The sequence below is a fragment of the Amaranthus tricolor genome, chromosome 16 (genome assembly GCF_026212465.1).
Source record: "Amaranthus tricolor cultivar Red isolate AtriRed21 chromosome 16, ASM2621246v1, whole genome shotgun sequence".
Taxonomy (NCBI): domain Eukaryota; kingdom Viridiplantae; phylum Streptophyta; class Magnoliopsida; order Caryophyllales; family Amaranthaceae; genus Amaranthus; species Amaranthus tricolor.
Window position 1 is genome coordinate 3,368,439 of NC_080062.1, and position 26,804 is coordinate 3,395,242.

Consider the following 26,804-nt stretch of genomic DNA (forward strand, 5'->3'; position numbering starts at 1 on the left):
AAATACGCATAATAAAAAATTATTAAAAATACATAATATAAAAGTATATATTAAAATGAATCTAATAAGATCTCACATGAATATATTTTATCTTCTAAATATGACTCAAAAACATTAATTAAATCTCTCCCCAATTAAAAATTCTAAACGAAAACAACATTAAAATAACAAATAATACTGAGTAAGAATAGCTCTTAATTAAAGTTAAAATAACTAAAGGTGGGGAGCCTAACATAATCCCATTTTTTTTTCAACAATTTCTATTTGGGTGTGACCAATATAATTCTCATATATAAATACAATCCTTCAAATTACAATATTCATTATATCTCTCAAAATTCATCACCATTCAACAACCGACACCTTCTCCCTCTTTCTACCCCCCATTCCCTGACGATTTATCATCGTCTGGGTTGATTTAAGATCACAATCACTCATTCATCCATTTCTTCATCTCAGGTCTTTTGATCTTCCCCTTTCTCTCTTGCATTTTTTGTTCTTGTTATTATATTTTAATGCTTGATCTCTGTGTTTCTTCTTCAATCTTGATTATTTTTGAACTTTAGATCTTTGAAAATAAGTGGGTTTTGCTGGGATTTGTGTTTTAGTTTGTGGGTATTTAAAAATTTTAGTTCTTTCTGTTTGATTTATATGATTTGGGTGTTTGATCATTCAGCTTGAATTGCCTAGTAGTGGGATAGTGAAACTGTTGGATCTTAGTTAGCTTATGATAAGTTCTGCCTTCTTGAATGATTCATATAAATAATTTAGTACATGAATTTGAGAGTAAGAAATTTGGATCTGCAAAAGAATAGTCAAGCTTAACACTAATCTCAGTTTTTTTTAAAGTATCCGGTAAGATTGTGTACATCCGACCCAAAATGACACTCTTGGTGGCGGCCATAATGGAATGCTATTGTTTTATTGGATTCTAGTTTACTATAAATTGGGTGTTTTTAGATGTTAACTTCATTTTCTAGGTTTAATAAGTAATAAAAAATAATTCCTGATTTAGCTATTTTAGTACTTTTAAATTATATTTTGTGTCTTTATTAGAGGTATTCATTCGGGTTATCCGGTTGATTTCAGGTTTGGTGTTTTTGGTCGGTTCGAAATCGGGTTTTGTTTCCATAATGTTTTTACATAATTGTACATCTTTTATAAGTCGGGTCTAATCGGGTTTTGTTACAATTTCAGATAAATGTTTTATTAAATGTTTTATTGAGTCTGTTTTGAACACCAATGGTTTTCACGGTGGAAGTTTGGAATTTGTTCATTGTAGGAGAGAAATGTTTTTGAGACATTGAGCTGAATGAATTAATTTGCTAACCATTTCTTGTATACAACAATGCTTAAAATGGGTTGTGATTTGTGGTATTTTTGGTTGATAATGATGGCTTAGGTACATTCAATTTTGTATCAGTAACAAGTCAAGCAACCTAAAGGGTTAAGATGAAGGCATTGATTCTTGTTGGTGGATTTGGAACTAGGCTGAGGCCATTGACACTTAGTGTCCCTAAGCCTTTAGTGGACTTTGCTAATAAGCCCATGATTTTGCATCAGGTTTGTAAATTCATACCTTTACTCAATGAACTTGTGTGCTCTTGGAAGTTGGAACTAAATGCTTGTATAAAGTTAGCATAAATGTATGATATATATATATATATATATATATATATATATATATATATATATATATATATATATATATATATATATATATATATATATATATATATCACATGATTCGCTAATCTCTTCACGAATTGCGAATTGTTAATAGCGAATTATGGTTTGTTTTGGGCTATTCTTGGGCAAATTTGTATAAATCGCGAATTCATAAAGTGAATTAGCTTAGCTAGAGAATTATGTTACATTGGTTGTTATACTAAAGAAATGGTTTGTGATAGCAAAACCTAGTTACATTCCTTGATTATGAACCAACAGTCAAGCAGCTGACCCCAATCTTTTGGGAGGCTCTGGCATTGTGGTTATTGTTGTTATACTAAAGAAAATGGAATCGAGGTTAGTTTTGATTTATTTCACACCGAAGAAAACATGGAGTTGAGAATTGAGAATTGTGTTGTGTCACAATTTAAAATGATTATTTTGCGGATGTTATAGAATAGTGATTCGTTAAAACTTGTCTTCTTTCGTATGTATAATTATTGCAATTTTCTTCAGATTGAAGCTCTGAAGGCCGTTGGAGTTACCGAAGTGGTTTTGGCTATCAATTACCAACCAGAGGTGAATGTCTAGCTTCTTTTGTTAAGTTGCATTACGTGTTATGCTTAACTATGGAGAACGAACGTTAACTTTCTGCCTCGGACAGGTGATGTTGAACTTTTTGAAGGATTTTGAAGCCAAGCTTGGGATCACAATTACATGTTCCCAAGAAACTGAACCTCTGGGTACCGCGGGTCCCTTGGCTTTGGCTAGGGATAAACTGATCGATGAATCTGGTGATCCGTTTTTTGTTCTTAACAGTGATGTTATCAGTGAATACCCGTTGAAGCAAATGATCGAATTCCACAAAGGTCACGGAGGAGAGGCGTCGATCATGGTTACAAAGGTAGTTGGATACAGATAATAGTTATTGTGCCGAGTGTTTTTCTTTTTCGTCATATATCTGAAGTGCTTGTCGATTGGCAGGTCGACGAGCCGTCAAAATATGGAGTTGTGGTAATGGAGGAATCAACCGGGAAGGTCGAAAAGTTTGTCGAGAAACCGAAAATATTTGTGGGCAACAAGATTAATGCTGGGATTTACCTATTGAACCCCTCGGTTCTCGACAAGATTGAGCTAAGACCCACCTCCATCGAAAAAGAGGTCTTCCCGAAAATTGCAGCTGAAAAGCAGCTCTACGCAATGGTTCTACCTGGGTTTTGGATGGACATCGGACAACCAAGAGATTACATCACGGGCCTGAGACTCTACCTCGACTCATTAAGGAAGAATTCCTCGCCAAAACTTGCTAGTGGCACTCATATCATTGGAAACGTGCTGGTCGATGAGAGTGCAAAAATCGGAGAAGGATGTCTCATTGGGCCAGACGTAGCCATAGGGCCCGGTTGTGTGATTGAGTCTGGTGTTCGACTTTCTCGATGCACGGTTATGCGTGGGGTTCGGATCAAGAAACACGCTTGCATCTCTAGCAGTATTATCGGATGGCACTCGACTGTCGGACAATGGGCTCGAGTTGAAAACATGACTGTTCTTGGTGAAGATGTTCATGTTTGTGACGAGATTTACAGCAATGGCGGAGTCGTTTTGCCCCACAAAGAGATCAAATCTAGCATTTTGAAGCCAGAGATAGTAATGTGAGTCAAAATTTGTTGGAAAAATTAGATTATTTTCAGGGGATTTGTAATTTAATTATATATTGTTCATGTTCTTTGTTGCATATCTACATTTTCCTTGAGTGAGTTTTGGAGAAGTTTCCAATGAATGTTAAAAATTGTGTGTACATAGAAAAATAATTGTATTGGTTTACAGTATTTGTTATTTTTTCTATGGTTTACTTGATTTTTGTTGTAATCTTGTAATAATACATTCTTTGGTTGTCTTTGGAGTAATTTTTCTGTACAATTCATTATACACTAGCTGCAGTCTCTAGGGCATTGGTGGGAGGAAGCTCGAGCGAACAATGGTGTCTTTCGCTCGAGAGTCTCTCGAAGTAATTAATTGTGGCGATATATAGGTGTTCGGTAAAATAGCTTATTCGACAATTTTAGCTCATTTAAAATTTGATACAAATAAAGGGTTGGGTGGTCAAACATCCACTGCTAATGTTTGGTAAAATAGTTGGTTTAAACAATTTATTGTTATGAATAAACTGTTTTTGAACAAGTTATTTATGTTCAAAATAATTAGCGGGTTTAAAATCAGTGGTCAAACTAGTTAATAAAATCAGCTAGTCAAATCAGCCACTCTAATTAGCTATCAGCTATCAATCGTTTGTCAAACACCCCTAATCAACCAGCCATTTCAATACCCCTACGTCATCAAATGACATCCTTGTAGGTGAGGTTTTAGGATTAAATCTATATAATCTTATCTTTGTTAATGATAATTATGAGGTTATTTTTGGTTGAGTTTTAATAGCAAACATTATTTGTAACCTCATAGCAACAAGAAGTGCACATTTTGCTATAGTCAATTATAATTCGAAACTAAAGAACTATAAATCATTAGTTCTATCGAGAATGGACGGTAGTGAGCGGTGACAATCTTATCTTCGTAATAACAAAGAATAATAACACATGTCAGCGTTAAGTGCACCTCGTCTTAACGAGATTTTGGAAGGTTGAATAGCCACAATCTTATCCTGACTGATCCTTATCAATCTAATGAAAAATAAGTTTAGAATACCAAAATTAATTGAGCAAAAAAGAGATGACAATAACAGGGAAGAACTTATATTAACCAGATTACAAACGAATGAACAGTAATGGCTTATTGTCATAATCAGCAGAAATTATTAGGTGACATTTATTTTGGATATGATTGCTACAGCATGGGTGGTAGATTTACTAATTTATAATAAAATAACAAAATTATCAATAATTTTCCATCATTTCGATTTTTAATATGAGAAATTTTCTCGAGTGGGACAGAGAACTGAGAGAAGTAGAAGTTGACGCTATTATTATTATTATTATTATTATTATTATAATATTTTGTATTTTTATGTATTATCAATAATTCAAATTCATATTAAAGGTTAATTTAATATAAACAATTTATACACCTATTTATGCGATGATATCATGCGAATAATATCATTTTTTTGATATACAGAAGTTCCGTCACATGCAATTTGCATTAATTGTTTTAATCTCAATTACATAATTTAATTGATCATTTTATCAACTAGTCTCTTGAGAGATCGTATTTCAAAGCCCAGCCCATTTAAGATTAATGTCTACTTACATTATTCTTCATGCTTATTTACCGTATTCTTAATGCCTACTTTCAATATCTTAAGTTTCTACTTACATTATTCTTAATGTCTACTTACAATATTTTAAAAGATATATAATGAGTCGGCCCAATTAAAGATGATCTCTTAAAAAGACCGTCTCTCATAAAAATGTGTATTTTCACAATTTCTCAAATTTTTCTTAAAAATCATTCTCTTTTTCTTTAATTCAATCTCACCGAAACTGAATGAGTAAAAAAATTATTTTTAGCCTTGAGAGGTACAAACTTAGATTGTGAAGCAACAATAATGTGAAATGTTGATTGGTTTAGGAGGCCTACCATGTGAAATGGCAACCAATGCCACTTAAACTAACATAAATAGTTTTGTGATACAACTGGAGTCCGGAGTACTACTATTTTCTTCCCTAAGTTTTTCTCATCTAAGGATGAATGTTACTAAACAAATTACTACTATAAGAATAGTACATGAGATTACTAATAATATGAATGTTGATGTGTTAAAAGGATAATTAAATGAACGTTTGGCTGATATAGTAGTTATAGCACATTAACGTTTATATTATTAGTAATCTCATGTACTATTCTTATGCATTTTAAAATAACTAAATGAACATTTGGCTGATATACATAACAAAATATTTTAGTAGCACGATCATAAACAGCAAGAATTTTATGAACTAAAATAGCAAGGCTCCAATGAGCTTCTGTAATCATGGTTGTAGGATCATTAATACAATTGTTATATAAATAAGTCAGAATTTCACGATATTGAATAGCTTGAGTTAACAACTTATAGGTGGAGTTTCAACGTATTGGTGTATCTAGACTAATTTTTCTCTTTGGCAACCCAACTTCCACACACATTTTTAAAAATTTTCTTTTATACTTTCTCTCTTTCCTTGTCCACCTAATTACCTTTCTAATAGGATCTAACAATGGTCATAATTTCTTTATACCTTCTTGAACAGACAAAATTAAGTACATGCGCACTACATCTAACATGCAAAAACTCACCATTTAAAATCTTAGTAAATGAAGATTCATGCATCAAATATTATATTGCCTTAGTGTTTGCCGTTGCATTATCAACAAAAATAGAAAATACTTTATCACGCAAATTATATTTCTTGCAAACTGCCATCATAAGATTGTTGATGTTCAAACCAATATGTTTCTCCTCCATTACCTCAAAAGCAATAATAAGTTTTTGCAAGTACCAATTCTCATCTATCCAATAGGCGGTAACACACATATATGGCTCACCAAAACAAAAGCTCCAAGTATCAGTGGTTAAACTAATATGATTATCTAAATTACGAAACATTTCAATTAATTGAGCCTTAGCTCCTTGATAAAGAACTTGAGTGCGACACTTAAGGGTGTTTCTAGGAACAGCTCTAAATTGTGGTTGTAAAGAGACTCTAGTAAAATACTCAAAGTTTTTACTTTCTCCATGCATGAAAGGCATTTCATCTACAATCATATATCTACTAAATTCATCAATTATTGTGTTTCTATTATAAGAGAAAGGCATACCAGTGCCAGGCATTTCACTTGCATACTCGTGGAGTTGTGTTTGTCGGCTCCCGCTTGCACTAGCACTACAATTGTCCTTTGGGATTCCATGCTTTCGTGATAAATGTCGAGCAATTGTTCCTGTACCTCCATCTAATATGTAATACACAAGTATTAATTAAAATGCAATTGTAATGAAATGCTAATAAAATTAGGAATTGAGTTACATACCTTTTTTCATAGAGTACTTAGTGACCGGTTTAACTCCGACATTCTTACAAATATCACAAAACACATCAAAGCCCAGCTCGTCAAGTTTAGCAACCTCGGAACAATATTTTTCATATAAAGGAAATAGGTCTACCAACACCTTGACAAACCGAATTACGAGGTTCATCAACCTCTTCATCATCATCAGGATTAATTTCTTCCACTTCATGAACTAAGACTATAAAAGAAACCATAATTAATTATACATAATATATTTATCAAACATCAACTACACTTCAATTAAACATTAACATTAATTTATTAAGCTTACTTGTATCTTGGGTGACTCGTCGAGCCCTTGACCCCGACGCAGCTAATGATTGCCGAGATTTATTGGCCTTTAGAGGAGTTATTGCTTCAACGTCAAATTCCGCCTCTAACTGTGCTCTAAATTCCAAAATATCATCAGTATTGAAGTCATCTTCAAGTTTGTAATTGAAGGTATTGTTGATGGATCTGATGAAGCTTTTCTTTTACGTTTGCTTCCACCGAAAATAACCTTTGAAGCTTTTTTGAGGAAAAAAGACATGATTAAATTGCTAATTAAAGACTAATTATTATGCTAAAAAGAAAAAGAAATAATTAGAGACTTTTTTCTTTGGTTACTTAAAGATCAGAGAAAGAAAGTGAAACTAATATTTTTGTTAATTAGAGAGAGAAATAATCAGAGACTAATTAACTACTAATTGTAAAAAGAAGTAGAGAGTAAATTTCTTATGGAGAATTAGAGATGAAGAGATGTGAGGAATAAGTGAATGTTTGGGTGAGTATTTATAGAAAATATGGATGGAAAAATTCAAAATTCAAAAAAAGGGCCGTTGGAAGGATTGGTTCAACGGTTCGGTTCGACCGGTTCGATTTAATGGTTCGAATTGGTTCGGTTAAATGGTTCGAATTAGTTCAGTTCGGTTCACCGGTGCGGTTCGGGCTTTTTAAACCAGTTCAGTGGTTCATCGGTTCGAATCGGTTCAATGGTTCGGATCCTGTTCGAATATTTTTTTTTGAACCAACCCGAACTAGCCAAGCATACCGGTTCAAGCTCGATTGTTGGCCGGTTCAAATTTTTTTTAATCGATTTGTGGTTCGGATACGAATAAACCGGCCCATGGCCATCTCTACTTCCGAGTTCCCTCCACATTGTCTCTCTCCTCTTTCTAAATTTATCACTTAAACCCCTTTTCAATTGCTCGTTAAACCCTAAACCCTCCTTTCTTCAGTCAGAAATATTCAACAATGGCGTTTTCTGCAATTCTTCGAAGATCTGTAAGAAACTCATTTCCATTTGTTTCTCATGTAGTCAGATCTCAAAGAAACTATCAATCCTCCATAGCCGTTTACACCGCCGTTAAACGTGCTGAATTTTCTTCCCGTTTTCTTCTTCCAACCATAACTTCCTTTTCTACCCGCCATTTGTGCTCTAACATTGCATCTTCCGATTGTTCTTCTGATAAGAAGCTTCTTGAAGTTCTTCAGAGTGAAATTAGCGTTGTTGAGGAGTCTGAGGATCATGACAAGGTTATTTTATTTTCTTACTCATTTTTTATTAGGGTTTTCATATTTTCCAATATTTTGGTCTTTTTTTTGAGTTCGTCTGATTTGTTGATGCAATTTGATAGTTTGCTCTGAGAATTAGAAAATTATTTGTGGGGTATTCACTATTCAGGATTTAGCAAAATGTTTCTGCTTAATTCAAAAAATAGCAAAGATGTTCTGCATATTTGAAATAATAACTAAATTTTTCTGTGGTTTCTGTTTTTGGTCGAGTTATGTGAATTTATCCTGTATCTGCTTGTTTTTTTGAATGAAATTGATATTAATTATTCAATTGAACGTCATTTGTTAAGTAATAGTTCTGGATATTTGGGTTTCATTTCTGCTGACTTGTTGACAGTAGTGGCACTTTCGTGGTGTTTGTCTATATGCTGCTTGTTTTGCGACAGTGGAAGCAAGATTGATGAACAATAATGAAATAATTAAAAAAGTCAATGCAAACAATAAGAAAATGACACAAGAGATTTAACATGGTTCGCTATCAATGTGGTAGCTACGTCCACCGACACTGAGATTAAATAATTTCACTATGATCGCAAATAAGACAAAACGCATAACCGTCAAAAGCGACGAGTCGTCCCAAAAAATCCACGACTCGTGGCAAAGTTTCTGACCTAAAAAATGCGACTTCAGAGAGGAAAAGACGACTTGTCGCTTTCTCTACTCCAGAAGCGACGACTCATCGCCTAGCCTCTGACCCATATCTTCGCTCGTTCTTCTTAAATTCATCTACAACCACGATCAAGACTCGATTCGAGTCTCCAATCATCAACACTACTGGAAGTTAAGGATTGTAATTTAAAGTTGAATGTTGGCTGGACGCTGTATTTTTGGAATAATACAAATGCTAATAACGTTGTGAGAGTTCGATTCCTTGTTGTTCATCAATAATTCTTTGTGTAAGAATGGAATCTTGAATTCTCTTCTGGATTTTGAATGAATGTCTTATTTGTTTAATGGAAAGATCTTGAATGATATGGCATGGAATATTAAAGATAATTCTCCCGAAGATTGTATTTTTGAGGGCATATTTGGATCCCTGAATTAGTTAGGGGAGTAGAGATTCACAGAAAGTTTATAGGAAAAATTATTAAGGGGTTTACAGAAAGTTGAGGAGATAGTTGGATGAAAGAAAACGAGAGCAAAAAAGATAAATATTAAGGTGGAGGGCAAAGTGAAGGGCGGGGTGTTCTAGGGTTAATTGTTACTCTCTTTTTGAAGGGAATAAGTTACAAATGTCTTTTCCAATCCAGGTGACAAAACATTAAAAAAAGCATCTATTACAAGCAATCCAGGCAAATCCGCAAGCGTCAGCAAGTTTTTAAGTTTGATTTACAATGTATAATATGGAGCTATTTAAAGAGGAAGTATCTATATTTTCTTCCTGGAACAAGTTGCTAACTGCTTTTTCCTGGGAATAAGTTACAAATTTCTTTTCCAATCCAGGCAAATTTCTTTTCCAACTTTTTCCTGTTTTAGTTAATCTTTGTATAGAAAATGTCTGTGGCATTCTGAAATAGCTCGTCTCTTGATGAAGGATTTTGTAGTATCCTTGGTTTTGATCGTTAGTGATGCTGTTGTTTGTTTTCTTTGACAAAACTGATTGTGTATTTCCTGTTGGCTGTTCCCCTCTTGTCTTTCCTGTCTTTCCAGACTGTTGATACTCCTAGTGACTTCCCGTTCAAAATTGAGGACAATGTCGGAGAGCAGACCGTAACTCTAACAAGAGAACATGATGGTGAAACCATAACAGTTGTAGTATCTATGCCCAGTCTTGTAACTGGTGAGGGTGAGGAAGATAATGATAACGAGGATAATGATAATGAGAATGATGATAACGGAAACTCACGAAATGAATTGACTGTACCACTTCTGGTAACTGTTGCAAAGAAGAACGGACTATCTCTGATATTCAATTGCGTTGCCTATCCTGATGAAATTTCGATCATCAGTCTTGCACTTAAGAATCATGAAACTGAAGAACGAATTGCATATGAGGGCCCCGAGTTTATGTAAGTTAATCCAATCGTATGATCTGTTATTAGATAAAAATATCTGATTTGTGTACTTACCCTTTTAATATTTTTCTTTTCAAGGGATGTGGATGAGAATTTGCAAAAGGCCTTTAATAAATATTTGGAGATCAGGGGTATCAAGCCAAGCACAACCAACTTTTTGTATCAATACTTGTTCGACAAAGATAACAAGGAGTATTTTAGATGGCTCAAGGTTGTCAAGAAGTTTGTCGAGGCATAAGTTCAGTCATCAGGCCTCTTGTTCGATGGGGAAATTCAATTGTGGATGGCAGTAGTATCTGGTTAATTTGTACATTGAATTTGGATAGATTGATAAGAGTTTTGAATTGAAATTGGCATGTCCAATAATAATATTGGTGCATCTGAGTGACATGGTGGTAAACTCTATTATGGTTAGTTAACTGATCACCACAACATTTGATGTGATCATGGACAGATAAAAGCTTCAAATCTTTTTTAATATTGGACTATAATTTGATGTGATCATCATTCATCAGCCTCTTTCTTCTCGATCTGTCGTTGATTTTTGTGAAATGATCACTTCGTGTTAGTGTTCAATTTACTTTAAAAAATTCGAGTCTGATTATACAAGACTAGGTCTGACATGTTTCCCCTTTCCATGTCCATTTCGTGCAAACATGAATACGTTTTAATTGAAAGATATATATACTATCATTATTATTATTATTATTATTATTAATGCAAGCGAGAAAAACCGCTGTAGTTCTTATGTTCTCTGATGCAAACATTTCGCCCAACATGAATTCGTCAACCAGAAAAAACAGCATGACACCGAATCATTCGTTACTCAAAAAACCTTATTGCACACTTAGGTGAAGTTGCAAGTTGCAAAATCATATCATATGGCATATGTTTGGCTCTAGGATCGCTCAACACTATTAGGATAGACATCAAACTTACTAGGGGGCTACCAAAGACCAAGGGAGAAGAAAGAACAATTCGAATACTTGTTGATATGATGTGAACGTTTATTTAGCTAGGGTACAATAAATAACCTCTACAATAGCCTCTACGGTAACCTCTACAGAGCAAGGGTTATTAAAGTTACTTAGAAACTAAAACATACATAGACCTAGACTACCCAAAGGGCAGCGGGAGAGAGGACACGAAAAATGCAGACCTTATTTCCCCCACACGAACTGCACTACTATGGGGGTCCAAGGAATCAACAATTAAGAATTGAATGAAATTCCTTGAGCTTATGAAATGACAGAAAGATCCTTGTGGCTATATATCACGCCTTTGTCACCGTCGACAATTTGCCCACTTCCCTTGAGAATCCTGCAGACACAAGAAAACCACTGGTTAGGACTTAGGAGGTATTTTTGTCCTTGAGCATGTTTGTTAAAACTCGAAGGTTTTATCTTCTTTCGTGTTTTTGGATCAGGGGTCAGGAGGACAATTAATTCTACTTAATAAAGGTCTGCCGATGAAATTCATACCTAAAGAAAAAGAAACTAAAACTAATTTCAAACATACAAGTGTTTCACAAGATCAACTCCTTTTTTAAGTGCGAGAACTACTTATGGACTCTTATCCAAATGGTTCTTGTATTAAAGCACAGCACTATGACACGGAGTATTAAGTGTTGATACCGTAAAGCCTGTACAATCATCACTATTTCCGTAGACTACCAACAAAGCCAACAGGGAATATAGCTGAGGAGAGACGCTTAAATTTACATCCATATAAATAAAAGCATGAGGAAATAACTATAAATTATAACTGCTTAAGAAAATAGTACAAGATATTAGTGTGAACATACCATCTAGTGGTTAAAAGGCCTTCTACTCCAACGGGACCTCGAGCATGAATTCTACTTGTACTAATACCAACCTGTTGAAGAAAGAAAATAAAGCGAGCTGGATTCTTTGAAAATTTTTAAAGTAAAATAGATCTTGTATCAAAACAATGAATGGTGTAAGAATATACCTCAGCTCCCAACCCAAAACGAGCACCATCACAAAATCTTGTACTTGCATTGTGAAACACAGCAGCACTGCAATTTCACACGAAAGGCAACAAACATCTAAGATTAACAGCCAATCATCCAAAAGAATATATCATGCTTGTTCCTAACATATTAACTCCTGCCTTCGAGCGAACTGAAGGGAGAATCGATAAGAACTCTTTGTAGCACTAATGTTAAGTGTAGACACAATTCATCATAAACTGACCAGGGCCCATGGAAATGGGTGCAAAAATGGTTTAGATTTGCGTCAAAAATCTAAATAAGCAAAGTATGCACAACATGAGGCTCAGAAAAAAAATAGGCTAAGCATTGTAAATAGTGAGTCTTGTGATGTGGAGCTGAATTGGGTGCACAAAGTGGACAGCGAGTACCTGTGTAGACACCATCTCAGACTGACTTTTATCAGCAAGTCAATGAGCCACATGTGCCATAGTGTTTGGGGTGTAACCATGTAAGCAAGCAGCATGTAAATTCCCAGTAGTTAGCCAGTTAAATAAAGACATAATACTGCACGGTTCTATCCGACAAGAACGCACGTGGACACATCACTATGGAAGCATAGCAGTTTATGATAATATTTGTGTCAGGAATTATTACCAGCTGAATTTTTTGTTACTATTCAGTATACATTTTAGTTTCCAAATTCATAGTTCTATGGAGGAAGGAACCAGAAAATAAGAGAACATTGCTTATGCTAACAGACATGAATGTTTTAAGGAGTACAGTCACCACAATCACCGATTAGTAGATGAAATTTATAATTATAATTTATATTTTATTGTGTAGACTGTAGACTTTAGATACTGCCAAATATAATAATCCTCACCTATCTACTTGCTGCAAAAATGTTTCAGCAACTTTTTGATCTTCAGCTACAATGCAATCAGTATGCGCACTGCAACCAAATGCAAAGAAAAGGGATCCGAAATAAGTCATCAAAGAGATACTCCATAATGTGATAATCAACTTCTCATTCACGTATAATAAGCAGGGGATGAGAAAAATATGGTACCTTCCATGTTGATTAATATGGTCAATGGCAGCGTGAACATCATCCACTATCTCCACTGTACAAGCTGGTGAATTGTACTCCTTATGGAATGTCTGAGTTGCAGGAATATTCAGTTCTTGCACGGCACTAACTCTTGGTCCCCCAAACAAATCAACTCCTGCAACACATGCGCATAAGTTTTGACCTCCAAAAAGGCAAAAGAAATTAACTGACAATGTGTACCTTCTGATCTAAGATCGGTGACGAGCTCATTCAACCTTCCATTCTGTAGTAAATCCTTGTGCACAAGTAAGGTTTCCTAAAAACATAATACACATATGCAGTAAGGAACCAAGGATCATAAACTTAAACATATGCTACTCATGAAGCAAAGAGGCCTGTATACTGATGATTACCATAGCGTTGCATGCTGCTGGGTAGTCCATTTTCGCATCAATAACAATTTGTTTTGCCATATCCATATTGGCAGACTTGTCAACATAAACGTGACAAATTCCATCTAAGTAGGAAACCGTGAAGCTCAATTAATACAAGTCAGGTATCATCCCCTATGCAATATGCCATTACAAATGTCCTAGTGAACAAAATTTTTTATCAAGATTTATCTCACCAGCATGCCCCAGTACAGGAATTTTTGTTGACTCTTTGATTTGAGAAACAAGTTTATTGCTGCCTCTTGGAATGACAAGATCAATGACATCATCAAGCTGCAACATAGCTGCTTTAGTACAGTTTCACTATACCTATCATATTTCAAAAGACTGCATGTAATTAACCTTGAGCAAATCGGGAATTTCCTCTCTTGTGGTTACTAGACCAATAAGCTTTTCGCCAACTCTTTGTGGTAAAGCAGAGGTAATAACCTATAATCATACAAGAATTGTTTTTATAAGCAAAAAAGAGATAACATAATGTTCTCATATGGAAAATGTGCAATTAATTGGCTTCCTTTCTTACACCCAAGTTTCTGCATTTATAAAAAAATCCAAAACTAATGCTCAAGAAGAAGTATAATTTTAAACATACCTTGTGTAAGATAGCATTAGATCTCTTTGCCTCCTTTCCACCCTTCAAAAGAAGTCCATTTCCACTACGTACGGCCAACGAAGCTATCTGCAATTACGAATTTTTAAGAGGAAGGGGTGTTAGAAAGAAAACAGCCCTCTATGCTTTAAGCATATAATTCTCGATGATCTTATAAAATTCATAATGTCCAATCACAATTTAATTCTTAATGCACCTTCACATAGAGAAAACAAAATGCTAGGTCGAGCAAAACGTTGCACGGGGAATAAATTTGAATAGGAATCTAGGGAGAGGAGCTGTTTATCTATGAATATGATGAACATACACAATAACAACAAATGACTACCGACATTATTAAGCTGGTTAATTGAACTCAAAGCAATGTCAAAAGACTACATACTACCTTACACATCACCAAATTCGATTTGTAGAAATACCATTAAAATTAATGAGCGAATTCATATTCAACTGCTCAACATGTTAGCTTCTAAGATACTAAAACAGAGTCACACCAAGATTACAAAATGACACAATTACACTTGAGCCTAACAACATTTCGTTATCCCAAAGCTATTAAGTGGCTCCACCTAGGGGGGTTTGAGGGATCGGATGTCGGCAACATTACCGTTGTAAAAACAAAGAGATTTCCCAAATAAACATTGATAGAAAACATAATTTGCAACTTCACACAAATAAAAAGTCGACATGATTTAGAGAGGTATTTTGAATAGCCGGTAGTCCATTATAATCAGAAACCAAAGAACTTTAAATGATTGGCTCCATCCTTGATGGTCTATACTTGAGCGGTTAATCCCAACAATTTTGTTTGGATGGTGAAGACCAAGTCATCTCAGAAAATGGAAAGTAAACATTGAATAATTTTGTGTAACAAGATCTCACTCACACCTATGTTAAAAAGTTGCAAAGTCATTATGCAAATTGTTATATAGGAAAATTTTAATAGGAGTCATAGTTAAAAAAAAAAAACCAGATATTCTTCTGCAACAAATTGATGAAAACCTTGTCTTGTTTTCCACGAAAAGTCATGAGGTTTAGTTCTACATATTGGTTGCGATGAAAAGGGTGACAAAATACTGGTGAATAATAGCATCACGACTCAAGAGGTTTTACGCCTTTAGCAACAGATTGTAGTGCTTGATTCACAGGCCATAACATACTACTGGCACTGGGGCACTGATGCACCGGCCATTACATATCATAAGAGCCTATATGGGGTTCATACTAAAGCTATTAATCTGTTTTTCATCATTCCCAACCCATTACCTAAACAATTCAAGCTTTGAAATTGAACAGTACAAAGGGGAAAAACTATGAAGTGGTGAAAAGCCAAATCAGAAGGATACTAATGCTGATTAGAATAAACAGACCTGAACTAAAGCATCTGGACGAGACTCAAAAACAATCAGAAGAACCCCCAACGGACAGGACGTCTTCTCCAAGACAAGTCCATCTGCGATCTGAAAAAGGGACAGCCATGGGAAAAAACATCAGTTGATTTTCCTTTAAAATAAGCATTACAGAAAATGAGAGCATAAATACAGGTTGCATAAGTTTTCAACTAAACATAGTTGTGCTCAAGACATCCTCTGCTCTAAACTCACAAAGAGAATTGAATCAGAATAAAATTTTAGCCTCCTTCACATAATTAAGTAGGCCTACAAAAACGGATATAAATGTCTGCGATTAAAAATATCCACATATCGAAGAGTATTGCTAATTTGTTAGATAAAACCGGATGCTTCACTAAGGTTAATGAGAGGTATGTAGACAATTTCCGCATTAGGAAAGTTAGCAAAACTTGATTGCATCTAAATATCAGTAGTGATTCTAAAATAATACTCTCAAAGTCCTTATGAATTTGCACCAATTTATACTTCAATTTGCCTCATTTATTTTGCACCCTTTCCTTTTTTAGCAATGATCTCATCCACAACTTATTATTTCCATTTATCTTATCCACTCATCCACAAATTAATATAACAATAAAAGACATGGGCGCAATTTCATAGGGATAGAGGGAATATCATTTTGAATAGGACGGATAAAATTATAAATGTGATGACATACTAATGACTAAACAACCAAAGAACAAAATAGTAGAAATGATTCACTGCCCCTTTGAAGAGATGGAACATGATATCATACGAAAACAAAAGATAATAAAAGGATGTACCTCTGTTTTCTTTAGAATTTGACCAATAGGATCCTCCATATCAGCTAGGACACGAATTGATTTGGCAAGACTAGAAATCTACATAAACAAAGAGCACATCAAGAAACAAATCACTGGAAAAGAACAGTGACCCTTTTTGCTTTCTGGAATAAACACAGGCATACCAATGGAAAACAAAAAAAAAAAAAAAACACTACATGCTAACACGGCTCAAAAGTTATCAGGGTCTTGCCTTGCCAGGTTTCAAGGCTAATCGAGCCACCAATGATTTATCATACCCTGCAAGTTGGGCAGCAGCAATATCAGCATCATTTTCAGTCTTGATAGTTTCTTTATTAGCTTCCAAGGCATCAGCAATGTCTAGCAGGATCTTTTTCCTTTCTTGTGAAGATAGTGCCTGTTGTGTTTTTTTAAAAAATTCATAAGAAATCATCATGAGCATAAAACCATATTGACAAGATATCAAGTCAACAGTGACAAGCCATGATACCTGAAGCCTCCTTGAAGACTCTCTTGCTGCAACAGCCATCTCACGTGCACCAGTTTCTTTAACTTGAGCCCATAAATGAGCATCCATGTGAAACAGAGTACCCACACGTTGGCCTTTAAGCACTTTAATAATATTATCATTTGCCTTCCCACTTTCAGAGAATATAGAAACAATCAGGACAAGAGAACTTTGTAAGATCAATCAAGAAATTAGAGTACCTAAGAAATTAGCCTTATCTCTCATTGCGAACTTGAAATTATTGACGATTACAAAGAAAATACTCTGATAAGAAATAAAATGTTCTCTCGGACATAAAATGTTGTCTCGAATGTAATTATTCTAAGCATATAATTTCTAGCTTTCCCCTTACCTGCCTTCATCACAAACTGAAGTCTCTATACAGACTTCTCCCAAATTATAGAATAATAATGTAACTTTACATAGACTATTTACACAGATTTACTGTCCAATTTCAATAGTAATCATCAAATCCTCTAGTTACCTATTGGCAAACTCAGTGATATACAAAGGTACGAATGCTCAAATGATGACATTTATCTATCAGAAGCAGAACATTCTAGCGGACACTCACAGTGCAGCAATACATGAGTTGCCAGACATGATAGCTTTTAGACACATTGTTTAGTACTAAATACTAAGGGACACAACTTAACAAAATGCCAAACATAAAAAATTCAACAGCTTTTTTCTCATCAGCACGATACCTTTGCTTGAATGGCCCAAAACTAGGCATACTTAAAAGAAAAAATAAAACAAAGAAGTTGCTGTAAATGCACAAACACGAGCACAGTCAAAAACTTAGAGTAACAATGCAGAGCAATGGCATGAGAACACCAAAATCTGAACATCATCCATAGAATGATAGAATGCAAAGAAACAAGCATCGGGCACATTCTCTACAAAAACCACATTAACTAAAAGGTAACTAAATCAACAATGACACAGAAATAGATGAGTACCAACAATATTGATCTAGAGAATAAAGAGAAGGGGGCAAGGGGGTATATGATAAATCATTTGCAATGAGCCATACCTAGCTATGATCACTGGAATTCCATAAGAGGCAGCATAAACAGCTGCTTTTACTTTGGCAGTCATACCTCCTCTGCCCACTCTGGACTTATCGCCAAAAGTAATTTCTGCCTGATGCTTCTCTTTGAGATATGTGTGGATAAGTTTAGATTTTGGATCACTTGGAGGACCGCTATACAGACCCTCCACATCACTCAATAAAACAAGTAGATCTGCCTTTAACTCCATAGCGAGCAGAGCTGCTAAACTATCATTATCCCAAAATATACCAGATGAATCCTGCTCGAAACACTCATGATAATTAGAATAAGAAGGTTTACAAGAGAAATTATTAGTAATAGATTGAATAACTCCTGCAGCTAATACTTTGTGACATTATTAGACAACACTCCATCCTCGGGTTAAAGAAGTGAAGCGTATAAAGAAAATTGAGTATCAGATTAGTGGTATGGATTGGGAACTTCAGCAATGAGCCAGAAAAGGCCAAACAAAAATCTCAAAGAATCTCAATTTTCATTCCTTTTCAGTTTTCAGTTCAAATATTCAAAACGATAAAACAAGCTCAAATTGACTATTCAAAACAAGTGGGACATTACTTGTTTAATATACAAGCCTGGTTAACAAAGGGGAGAAAAAATCCATTAATGAAAATTAGGAAAATAAACAAAACATACCTCATAAGGAGCTTTCCTGGTACTTACTGCATCATTTTCATTCAATACAGGTACAACTTTAAGATCCAACAACTGATTCACAGTTTCCGATAGCTGTGATCTAAAATTTGGATCCCTAAAGTCGTTGTCGGTGACAAGAAGCTGGGCAGAAGTTAGATCCAACTGCAAAAAATATTCACTAATGTAATTAAACCAGGAATGTTAACATGCCCCCAGCAATAAAAAAATTAAAACCTCCTTCCACTATCATGAGCAAGATACAAGGTTACATAGATATTGACCTGACTAAATAATGTGTCATAGAGAGCCATGAGACCATTCTGTCCAACAGCAGCACATGCTTTTCCATCAAGTTCAACTTGCGGTTTTTGGAGATCAGCAAAACTGCAGCATTGACATATACTTAAGATTGCCAAGTAATGATCCCTATTATGTAGCTTTTAACAAAAGAAAAATTAAACAGAAAGTTTATAAACAAATCATTAACTTATAGTTTGCTCGCACTATCCAAAGCTAAGTATCAAGCTTTTATAAGAGTGAAAGAAGCATCTCACGCACAAAGAAAGGTATTACAGAGTAATATATTCTATTAATTAGGACTTGTCATTAATTTTTTAATGGCCAAAGAAACAGCATTTAGCAGATTACCAAGTACAATCAAATTTGAATCAAAAAAAAGGCAATAGAATCAACACTTTCCAAAAAACAATAATAGAAAACATTTTAACAATCAAAGAACTACACTAGCCTACCAAGAACTACACTAATATATATTTTTTAAAAAATGTATCTACTCAAAAATGTCATAACTGAATTATCAATGTGAAAATGTTTAAAATCCACATCTGTAAATTCCACAACCCTAAATTGATGCAAGACTAAAATATAATTCTGCATATAATTAGTCTAGATGTAGAGACCATTGAGCAACAACCCTAAGTCCTTATTGGCCAACTTTTCCGCTTGAAGAACAACTAATTTTAATGTAAGCTAAAGTGGTTGGTGATAAAATGAAGACCTTATCAGAAAATACATAGTGTCAAAATACCAATAAACCATCCTGACATGAAACCTTCTCTTTTCTTATATGCATTTATTTCACTTCTTTGTTGGTTCTGCCAGTATATGCTTTTAAAACAAACTGTTAGATAATAGCTTATAGGCAATTTATACTTTAGCCTTTATAGAGATTGAAAGATGGAAGGAAACCTGCTGTTAACCAATTTTCTGAACCGAAGCCTCTGACGACCAGCGCTAACGGCACCTGAAGTCACCAAAATGACATCATATCCTTCGGCGTTCAACTCCTTTAACTGAAAAACATAAAATTGTGAATTAAGTAGGAGTGAGCTCAATAAAATACAATCCAAAAGAGGAAAAAATTAAAAGGAAAATGACAATTAATTCACCTGCTCACAAAGTGCGCCTAGCCATCCAAGTGCCAGTCTCCCATCACTCCTCGTAACAACAGCAGTTCCAACCTGTTCATAACAAGGGGCACAATCAATTACTTAATTATTGGAAAGGGCATGTAGTAGTACCGAAGGGCATTAAGTTCAAGTGTTGAAGGTGAAAATTTGTGAAACAAGTATCATCACTTAAATGTTTATTTTAAATCTACGCAAAACATTTTACCCTCTACTTCATCTAAATTTTTACACCCGCAACTTTTGTGCATATTATTTAACAACTTCATTGCAATTATAGGTAAAATTGCATTTCATAAAGCTTAAGAACCAAAAAGGAAATCAAATTTAAAAGAACAACACAATAGTCACTTAACATCAATTTAAATGACAAAAATGATTGTAACAAGGGACACAAATCACAATCAAATAATTAATTCTTAGAAAAGCATATAGTACGGAAGGGCATTATATAAGTGTTGAAGGTGAAAACTTGTGAAACAAGTCACTTTAATGATTATTCAAAATCTATGCAAAATACTTTTACCCTCTACTTCATCTGAATTTTTACACCCGTAACTTTTTTGCATTTTATTTGACAACTTCATTGCAATTATACGTAAAATTGCATTAAAATAAAGCTTAAGAGCCAAAAAGAAAATCAAATATAAAAGAATAACATGATAGTCACTTAACATCAATTTAAATGAAAAAAAATGATTGTAACAAGTGAAGCATAGGGTCAAAAAACACTAGAAAAAAGAAATTTTGATCCTTCACATCTTACCATCAACTATTAGCGGCTAATAGTTGATTGTCACTTGCAACAATTATACTAAAATGACAAAAAAAAATACTCTAACTCAAGTGAAGCATATGTCAGAACAAATCCATTGAAAAACAGAAAATTTCATCCTTCAAATTTACTATCAACAAAAAAGAAGAGAAACCTACCCATATTTTTTTTTTGTTACAATTTACTTATTGCAAAAAAAGTTCTCTGCGTTTGACGCTTCAATTCTTTTACTATTATGATTCGAAAGCAGCCCATCCACTTATGTGAGTCAGGTAAACCTAGCACGACACGACTGTGACATGAGGTGAAACTCATACCTAATACAATGTCTGAGGGCAAGACAAGAGTTACACTTTCATATGGAGTACAGCCATATGTCTCCAAGTTTCAAAATCAAAACCCCATATAAGCAGCATATCAAATGTGATGCTCGAAGTATCTTACACTGGCCTCAAAGGTAGGCCCAAGTCCTTGAATGGAAATGATGAAAGGAAAACCTCCTTCCAAGTTCCAAATGCCCTCTACTTGTAGGATTCAAACCAATGAACTTGAAATCATAAATACAGTCTCCATCAAGTCAACTTCCACTATTTTAGTCTTCCTCCATTAAATTTCATTAACATAAAAAAAAAACAAAAAAAATAAAAGGAAAAGCGGGACCCCAACGTGATACCCTGAAGCCTGAGCAAGGATACAGAGACTTGTAAGCCTTTTTTATCCACACACCACTTTATTTCTCCCCCCAAAAAATATCGACACCTTTTCCGTTAAATTAAATCTATGTTAATTAACAAAACTAAAAATATTTCTCCTTTGGCTCTAAGCCCCTAACTTAGAACAACCTTCTTAATTCCTGGAAAAAAAACTAAATTTAGTCAAAAAAAAAAAAAAAAAAAAAGCTAACGAAAACGAAATGCAATAGTCGCAATCAATATTTGGTAAAATCAGCAATAAATAATATCCAGAAATCCAAGAAAAATAAACTTTCACAAATGAAATTATATACACATTGTACAAATCACAAACCACACATAACATCAACAGATTCAATTTACAAAATGTATCCAAAAAATCCGCGTAACATTAGTCTAAGAAGCAATCAATTAGTTAAAAAATCAATACAAAATAGAAAACGATATACAAAATTGAAAGAACTCCACTTAATCAATACTAAAAATGTCAACGAATCAATTTAAAAAAGTCATCTCATTCAATCAAAACTAATTACTCTCTCCATACACTCCAAAAAAATCAATTCATCACCAATTACAGTAATAATCGAAAAAAAACCTAAAATTCAAACAAAAAATAGCATTAATTTAAATCAATCAAATGAATGAATAATGCAAGTAAACGATTGAATGAGTGCAAAAATTGACCTTAACGATGACACGTTTAACATCCTTGACAAAAGCTCTGGAAACATCCATGATGAGATACAGATTGAGTAAGAGCCCCGAATTTGGAGCGAGATGACGAGTCGACTCAGTAAAACAAACCAGCTGATATGGAGGACGAGAGGTTTAGAGAGATGAGATAGTAGCGTGACATTTGAGGTAGGGCACTAAACCTTGCGATTTTATATAATCTCAGACTCTCAGCCAAATTAAATATGTCATTCTTCCTTTTATTTTGTTGTCCAATATTAGATTAAAATAAATTGTTAAATCTCATAAAAATAGGATCATGGCATATTTGGTGATTGGTACATTAATGTACTTATTCTAATACTCTCTCTAATTCAAAGTAAATAATATTATTTTTTTTAAGTCGGTTCATTTTAAATTCTATTTTATTTAATAATTTTTAACATATGTGGACATCTTTTTATTGTGGTCTGCCTTAATTTGTACCTGTGGACATATTTTTGTGGTGGTCCTCTTCTTAATTTCTACATGTGATAATTTTTTATTATGATCTCCTTTTTACCATAATATATCTCAAATGGGATATTTGCATTGAATTAGAGGGAGTATATATTAATGTATTTTTTTCAAGTCTAATATGTTTCAACTTTGTGGCCCATTTGTGTCTTCGAAAGACCACACACATAATAATGTACCACGATTTCTTAGTAGAGACCTTCTATATCAAAGACGCCCTATATTAGGTCGGTCCACTTTTTAATTTAAAAAAAAAATAAATAAATAAAAATAAAAATAAACTGAAATGCATATAAGGTAATAACACTTCATCAGATACTTTTTCAACTTTCAATTCCTTTCCTGACAAAACTCCTGAAACTACCTAAAAATAATAACCCCTTTATTTTCAGTTTTCAATCGCCATTTTCGACTATAAAACTTTCCATCTTCAACATTTGCTTAGTTCTCATCAAAGGTATGTATCTTCTTCAACATTTGCAAGACCATCAAAGGTATGTATTTATGTTTCATCTTCATCATTTTCGTTTTCAAAGCTTTCATTTTTATTTTTTTTGGATTAATTGTGTTACATATTAGTTGTACTTACAATCCTCTTATTAAAAAAAATTAAGCTTCATCAATGGTGGAAATAGTAATGTTGAAAAAGACAACAATGGTGAAAATAGTGATGTTGAAGAAAGAAAGTAAGTTGGTGTTTTAACCTAATTAAAGTTTGTAGTTTAATATTTTAAAATTTAAAATTTTTTTTTTATGATACTTGTTCTTGATTTTAGGGTTTAAAATTTGGGAAAGATAAGTAATGGTGTTGTCTTGCCTTCTGTATTCACAAAGAATATCATATCAAAATAACAACCCTCAACAATCAAAGGTGGTTGATTAAGTACCCAAACAAAGGGCTTATAGTAGCTGGAATTATAATATTATGTATTTTGATTTATAATATTGTGTATTTGGGTTTATAATAGTGGTATTTGTCGTATTGTTATGTATTCATATTTGGGATTATGTTGGAAGTATAATAGTGTGTATCTGAATTTATAATAGTGTGTATATGGGTTTATAATAGATTGAATTTGTGTCTATAATTGTGCGTAGTTAATAATATTTTGGATTTATAGAGTAATGTTATAATCCCAACTAAATAATGTTATACCCCCAACTAAACAATGTTATAATCACAATTAAACTATGTCATAACCCCTAATAAACTATATTGTAATCCCAATTAAACTGTTATAACAACCATTAAACAATGTTATACTCCCAACTATATTATGTTATAAAACCAACTAAAAATGATATAACCCAGACTACACAATGTTATACGCTCAAGTACTTCAACCTATGTCAAAATGTTCACAGTTATAATACCAATTATATTATGTTATAATCCTAAATATAAGTTATTATAACCCCGAATATACTATGTTATAACCCCAAATATATTATGTTATAACGACAAATATATTATGTTATAACCCCAAATATATTGTTACTACACAATGTTTACTCCCAACTACATCAACCTATGTCAAATGTTCACAATTTTAATATCAATTATATTTTGGTTATATCCCCAAATATATGAATATATAACCACAAATGTTTTTATTGCAATTCTCTAAAAATTAGCCATAGTTGTCTTCAACATCACTATTTTCCACCATTAATGAACCTTAATTTTTTTAAAAAAAATCAGAAGAACCACAATAGTTTTTATTATCTTCCCCAAATAGTACATATTGTTGTCTTCTTCAACATCACTTTATTTTCTAACTTTTTTTTTTTTTTTTTGATATTTTTCCCCACAAAGATAGTTGATTGTGATATAAAAATTCACAATGAGATACATTCGTGCATTCAATTACATTAAACACTTATAACAAAGTGAGTGATCTAATGATTATGTGCTTTAAGAAAAGGTTAACATCATAAATAATATAAAAGAGTTTATAAGGTTTTTTATTGAGTATATGAAAGTTTATCTCATCATCACGTATTTCTTTTATTTATATTTATGCGTAATTTCAGGCTTTTAATCCTTGATTTCAAGTCTAATCATTGATGAAAACATTAGTTATAGTGAAGAAACACAACTTTATTATGTAACATCACATTCATTCCCAAAACAAAGCTTTCATTCACGCAAAATTCGTGTACATACAATTGAGCTCGGACGAGCAAATTCCATAATCATCAGATAAAACCTTTTGCCAACTGAACAAACAACCTGCTCGAACAAGCATCCGCTCGTTTGAGCTTGATTTGCTTCGTTCGTGTCGTCATTTCACCAACTAAAGTATTGTTTTGTGAATGCATAATGTATATGCGTAAATATAAAGTATTTGAGGCTTTGCTTTTTGTTAGGTTAAAGTAATTTTATACTTTTTACTTCTCCCATCGAGTATTTTATATTTTTTGTTTTTATCGTCTTACCTATAAATTTTTTTATAAAAATATTCTCGCAACTTATTAATTTTCGTCCATACAATTTTTTTTCTTTTAAGATTATTAATACAATTTGATATTTTTATCTTATATTTTCACCAACTAAACTATCTTCTCATAAATCTCATTGATGGGAAGGACAAATATATATTTACCATCCAAGTGTACATATGTCTGACAAGAAACCATGACCATGCAAGTGTTAAAGGTATAACTTGGTTGATAGTTTATGAAGAACATGGTGGTGAATAAGGATACAATGATAACCATTTAAGACAAGGTTACAAAACTATGGTGGGGATTCTTGTGTTTTTAACCACAAACTTCATATCTTTTGATTAGTTGCTACACAAGGACTATTTTGTTGTTATATAAGGACTCTACAAGAATTAATATCATTATAATTACTCATCTGTCCTCTTTGAATTACATTAAAGAAGAAGTGGGTAAATTTTTAAAAAGTGGTAATAAATAAAGAGAGAGAATAAATTATGTGGATGAAATTAAAAGAAAGTTGAAATATATGGATAAGATTAAAAGAGAGTGGTGGGCCATTGCCCAAAATTAGAAATGATGCAAATTAAGTAGGACGAACCAAAATAGAAAATAATGCAAATTCAGTAGAACGTAAGGAGTATAACATTTAAAAAAGGGATTTAAGAGGAATAAAAGACCATATTAGAGGCAAAATAAATATTTATATGATTATTTTTTTACCAAAAATAATAATATAGCAAGTGGTTTGAAACAAATTATAGACAAAAATATATCAACTATAATGAAAGTATATGCTTTTACTCTTCCACCCAAATTTGTCACATAATCACATTGTTATTTGTTAAATGACTTGTAGATTAAAAAATTGGATGTATTGGGATATATAAGTGGAGTAAATAAGAGATAGTATAATATAAAAAGTTAAATTAATGTGGTCAATATCATATTAAAAAAATAAAAAAGGAGTAAATTTACTTGGAAATAGAAATATCTCTCATATTGTAACTATTTGGCTTTGGTAGCTTGTCACTTCTAATTAGTGACTGTATCTTCATTTAAGAGGATAATAATTTTTTAATTGATTTTTGACTTTTTAATTGATTTATTGATTTTTTAATTGACTTTTGACTTTTTAATTAATTTAGGAGCATGTATGATCAATATGTAACATTGATTGTTTTGATTGATTGTCAGATTAGTTGTGTTAACTAATTATTAATGAAAATATTTGATAAACTTAGTTAAAGGTAGTTAAGTGGAGTCGTACTCAAAGCAAAAGTACTCATAATCAAAACTAATTACTAAAATGTACTACTTCCTTTGTTTCTCTTTGTTTGTCCACTTTAAGTTTTTCCACTTTACGAGAGAGAAATTATATATTCATGTAGAATCTTGTCAGATTCATCTTGATGCAAAGAATTTTAATATAAAATTTTTACAATTTTTTATTATGCGAGGCGCAAAAGTTGCTTTGAAATACGTAAAAAAGTAAAGTAAACAAACAAAAAGGACC

At 33.1% G+C, this 26,804-nt stretch overlaps 3 protein-coding genes and 1 long non-coding RNA gene across 4 annotated transcripts; 3 read left to right on the forward strand and 1 right to left on the reverse strand.

Annotated features, from left to right (window-relative positions):
- Positions 1-238: 238 nt before the first annotated feature.
- Positions 239-3,588, forward strand: LOC130802958 (mannose-1-phosphate guanylyltransferase 1). Its single transcript, XM_057667093.1, has 5 exons — positions 239-459; positions 1,403-1,563; positions 2,185-2,247; positions 2,333-2,572; positions 2,653-3,588. The coding sequence occupies exons 2-5, from the start codon at positions 1,453-1,455 to the stop codon at positions 3,322-3,324; spliced, it is 1,086 nt and encodes a 361-aa protein (XP_057523076.1). The 5' UTR covers positions 239-459; positions 1,403-1,452; the 3' UTR covers positions 3,325-3,588.
- A 4,276-nt stretch (positions 3,589-7,864) lies between these two features.
- Positions 7,865-10,815, forward strand: LOC130802960 (uncharacterized protein At2g39795, mitochondrial-like). Its single transcript, XM_057667095.1, has 3 exons — positions 7,865-8,244; positions 9,934-10,292; positions 10,377-10,815. Exons 1-3 carry the CDS (start codon positions 7,963-7,965, stop codon positions 10,534-10,536), a joined length of 801 nt encoding a protein of 266 aa, XP_057523078.1. The 5' UTR covers positions 7,865-7,962; the 3' UTR covers positions 10,537-10,815.
- Positions 10,816-11,262: 447 nt separating this feature from the next.
- On the reverse strand, positions 11,263-22,596 carry LOC130802959 (delta-1-pyrroline-5-carboxylate synthase). The gene is made up of 20 exons (XM_057667094.1): positions 22,340-22,596; positions 20,168-20,239; positions 19,968-20,071; positions 19,040-19,142; positions 18,759-18,920; positions 18,086-18,363; positions 17,032-17,182; positions 16,774-16,938; positions 16,542-16,619; positions 15,736-15,825; positions 14,348-14,434; positions 14,098-14,184; positions 13,932-14,028; positions 13,717-13,820; positions 13,544-13,619; positions 13,322-13,478; positions 13,136-13,204; positions 12,270-12,336; positions 12,103-12,173; positions 11,263-11,618 (listed from the first exon to the last, which is right to left on the reverse strand). The coding sequence occupies exons 1-20, from the start codon at positions 22,388-22,390 to the stop codon at positions 11,537-11,539; spliced, it is 2,151 nt and encodes a 716-aa protein (XP_057523077.1). The 5' UTR covers positions 22,391-22,596; the 3' UTR covers positions 11,263-11,536.
- Positions 22,597-23,197: 601 nt separating this feature from the next.
- On the forward strand, positions 23,198-23,924 carry LOC130802961 (uncharacterized). Its single transcript, XR_009039839.1, has 3 exons — positions 23,198-23,337; positions 23,458-23,529; positions 23,620-23,924. It is a non-coding gene; the product is annotated as an uncharacterized LOC130802961 (long non-coding RNA).
- Positions 23,925-26,804: the final 2,880 nt, after the last annotated feature.

Coding starts and splice junctions, on each gene's coding strand:
- LOC130802960 (XM_057667095.1), top strand. CDS start 7,963: ATGGCGTTTTCTGCAATTCTTCGAAGATCTGTAAGAAACTCATTTCCA. Junction 8,245..9,933: donor AGTCTGAGGATCATGACAAG/GTTATTTTATTT, acceptor CTGTCTTTCCAG/ACTGTTGATACTCCTAGTGA. Junction 10,293..10,376: donor TATGAGGGCCCCGAGTTTAT/GTAAGTTAATCC, acceptor TTTCTTTTCAAG/GGATGTGGATGAGAATTTGC.
- LOC130802959 (XM_057667094.1), bottom strand. CDS start 22,390: ATGGATGTTTCCAGAGCTTTTGTCAAGGATGTTAAACGTGTCATCGTT. Junction 16,620..16,773: donor TAGCCTTGAAACCTGGCAAG/GCAAGACCCTGA, acceptor TTGTTTATGTAG/ATTTCTAGTCTTGCCAAATC. Junction 15,826..16,541: donor AAATTCTAAAGAAAACAGAG/GTACATCCTTTT, acceptor TCCCTTTTTCAG/ATCGCAGATGGACTTGTCTT.
- LOC130802958 (XM_057667093.1), top strand. CDS start 1,453: ATGAAGGCATTGATTCTTGTTGGTGGATTTGGAACTAGGCTGAGGCCA. Junction 1,564..2,184: donor AGCCCATGATTTTGCATCAG/GTTTGTAAATTC, acceptor AATTTTCTTCAG/ATTGAAGCTCTGAAGGCCGT. Junction 2,573..2,652: donor CGTCGATCATGGTTACAAAG/GTAGTTGGATAC, acceptor GTCGATTGGCAG/GTCGACGAGCCGTCAAAATA.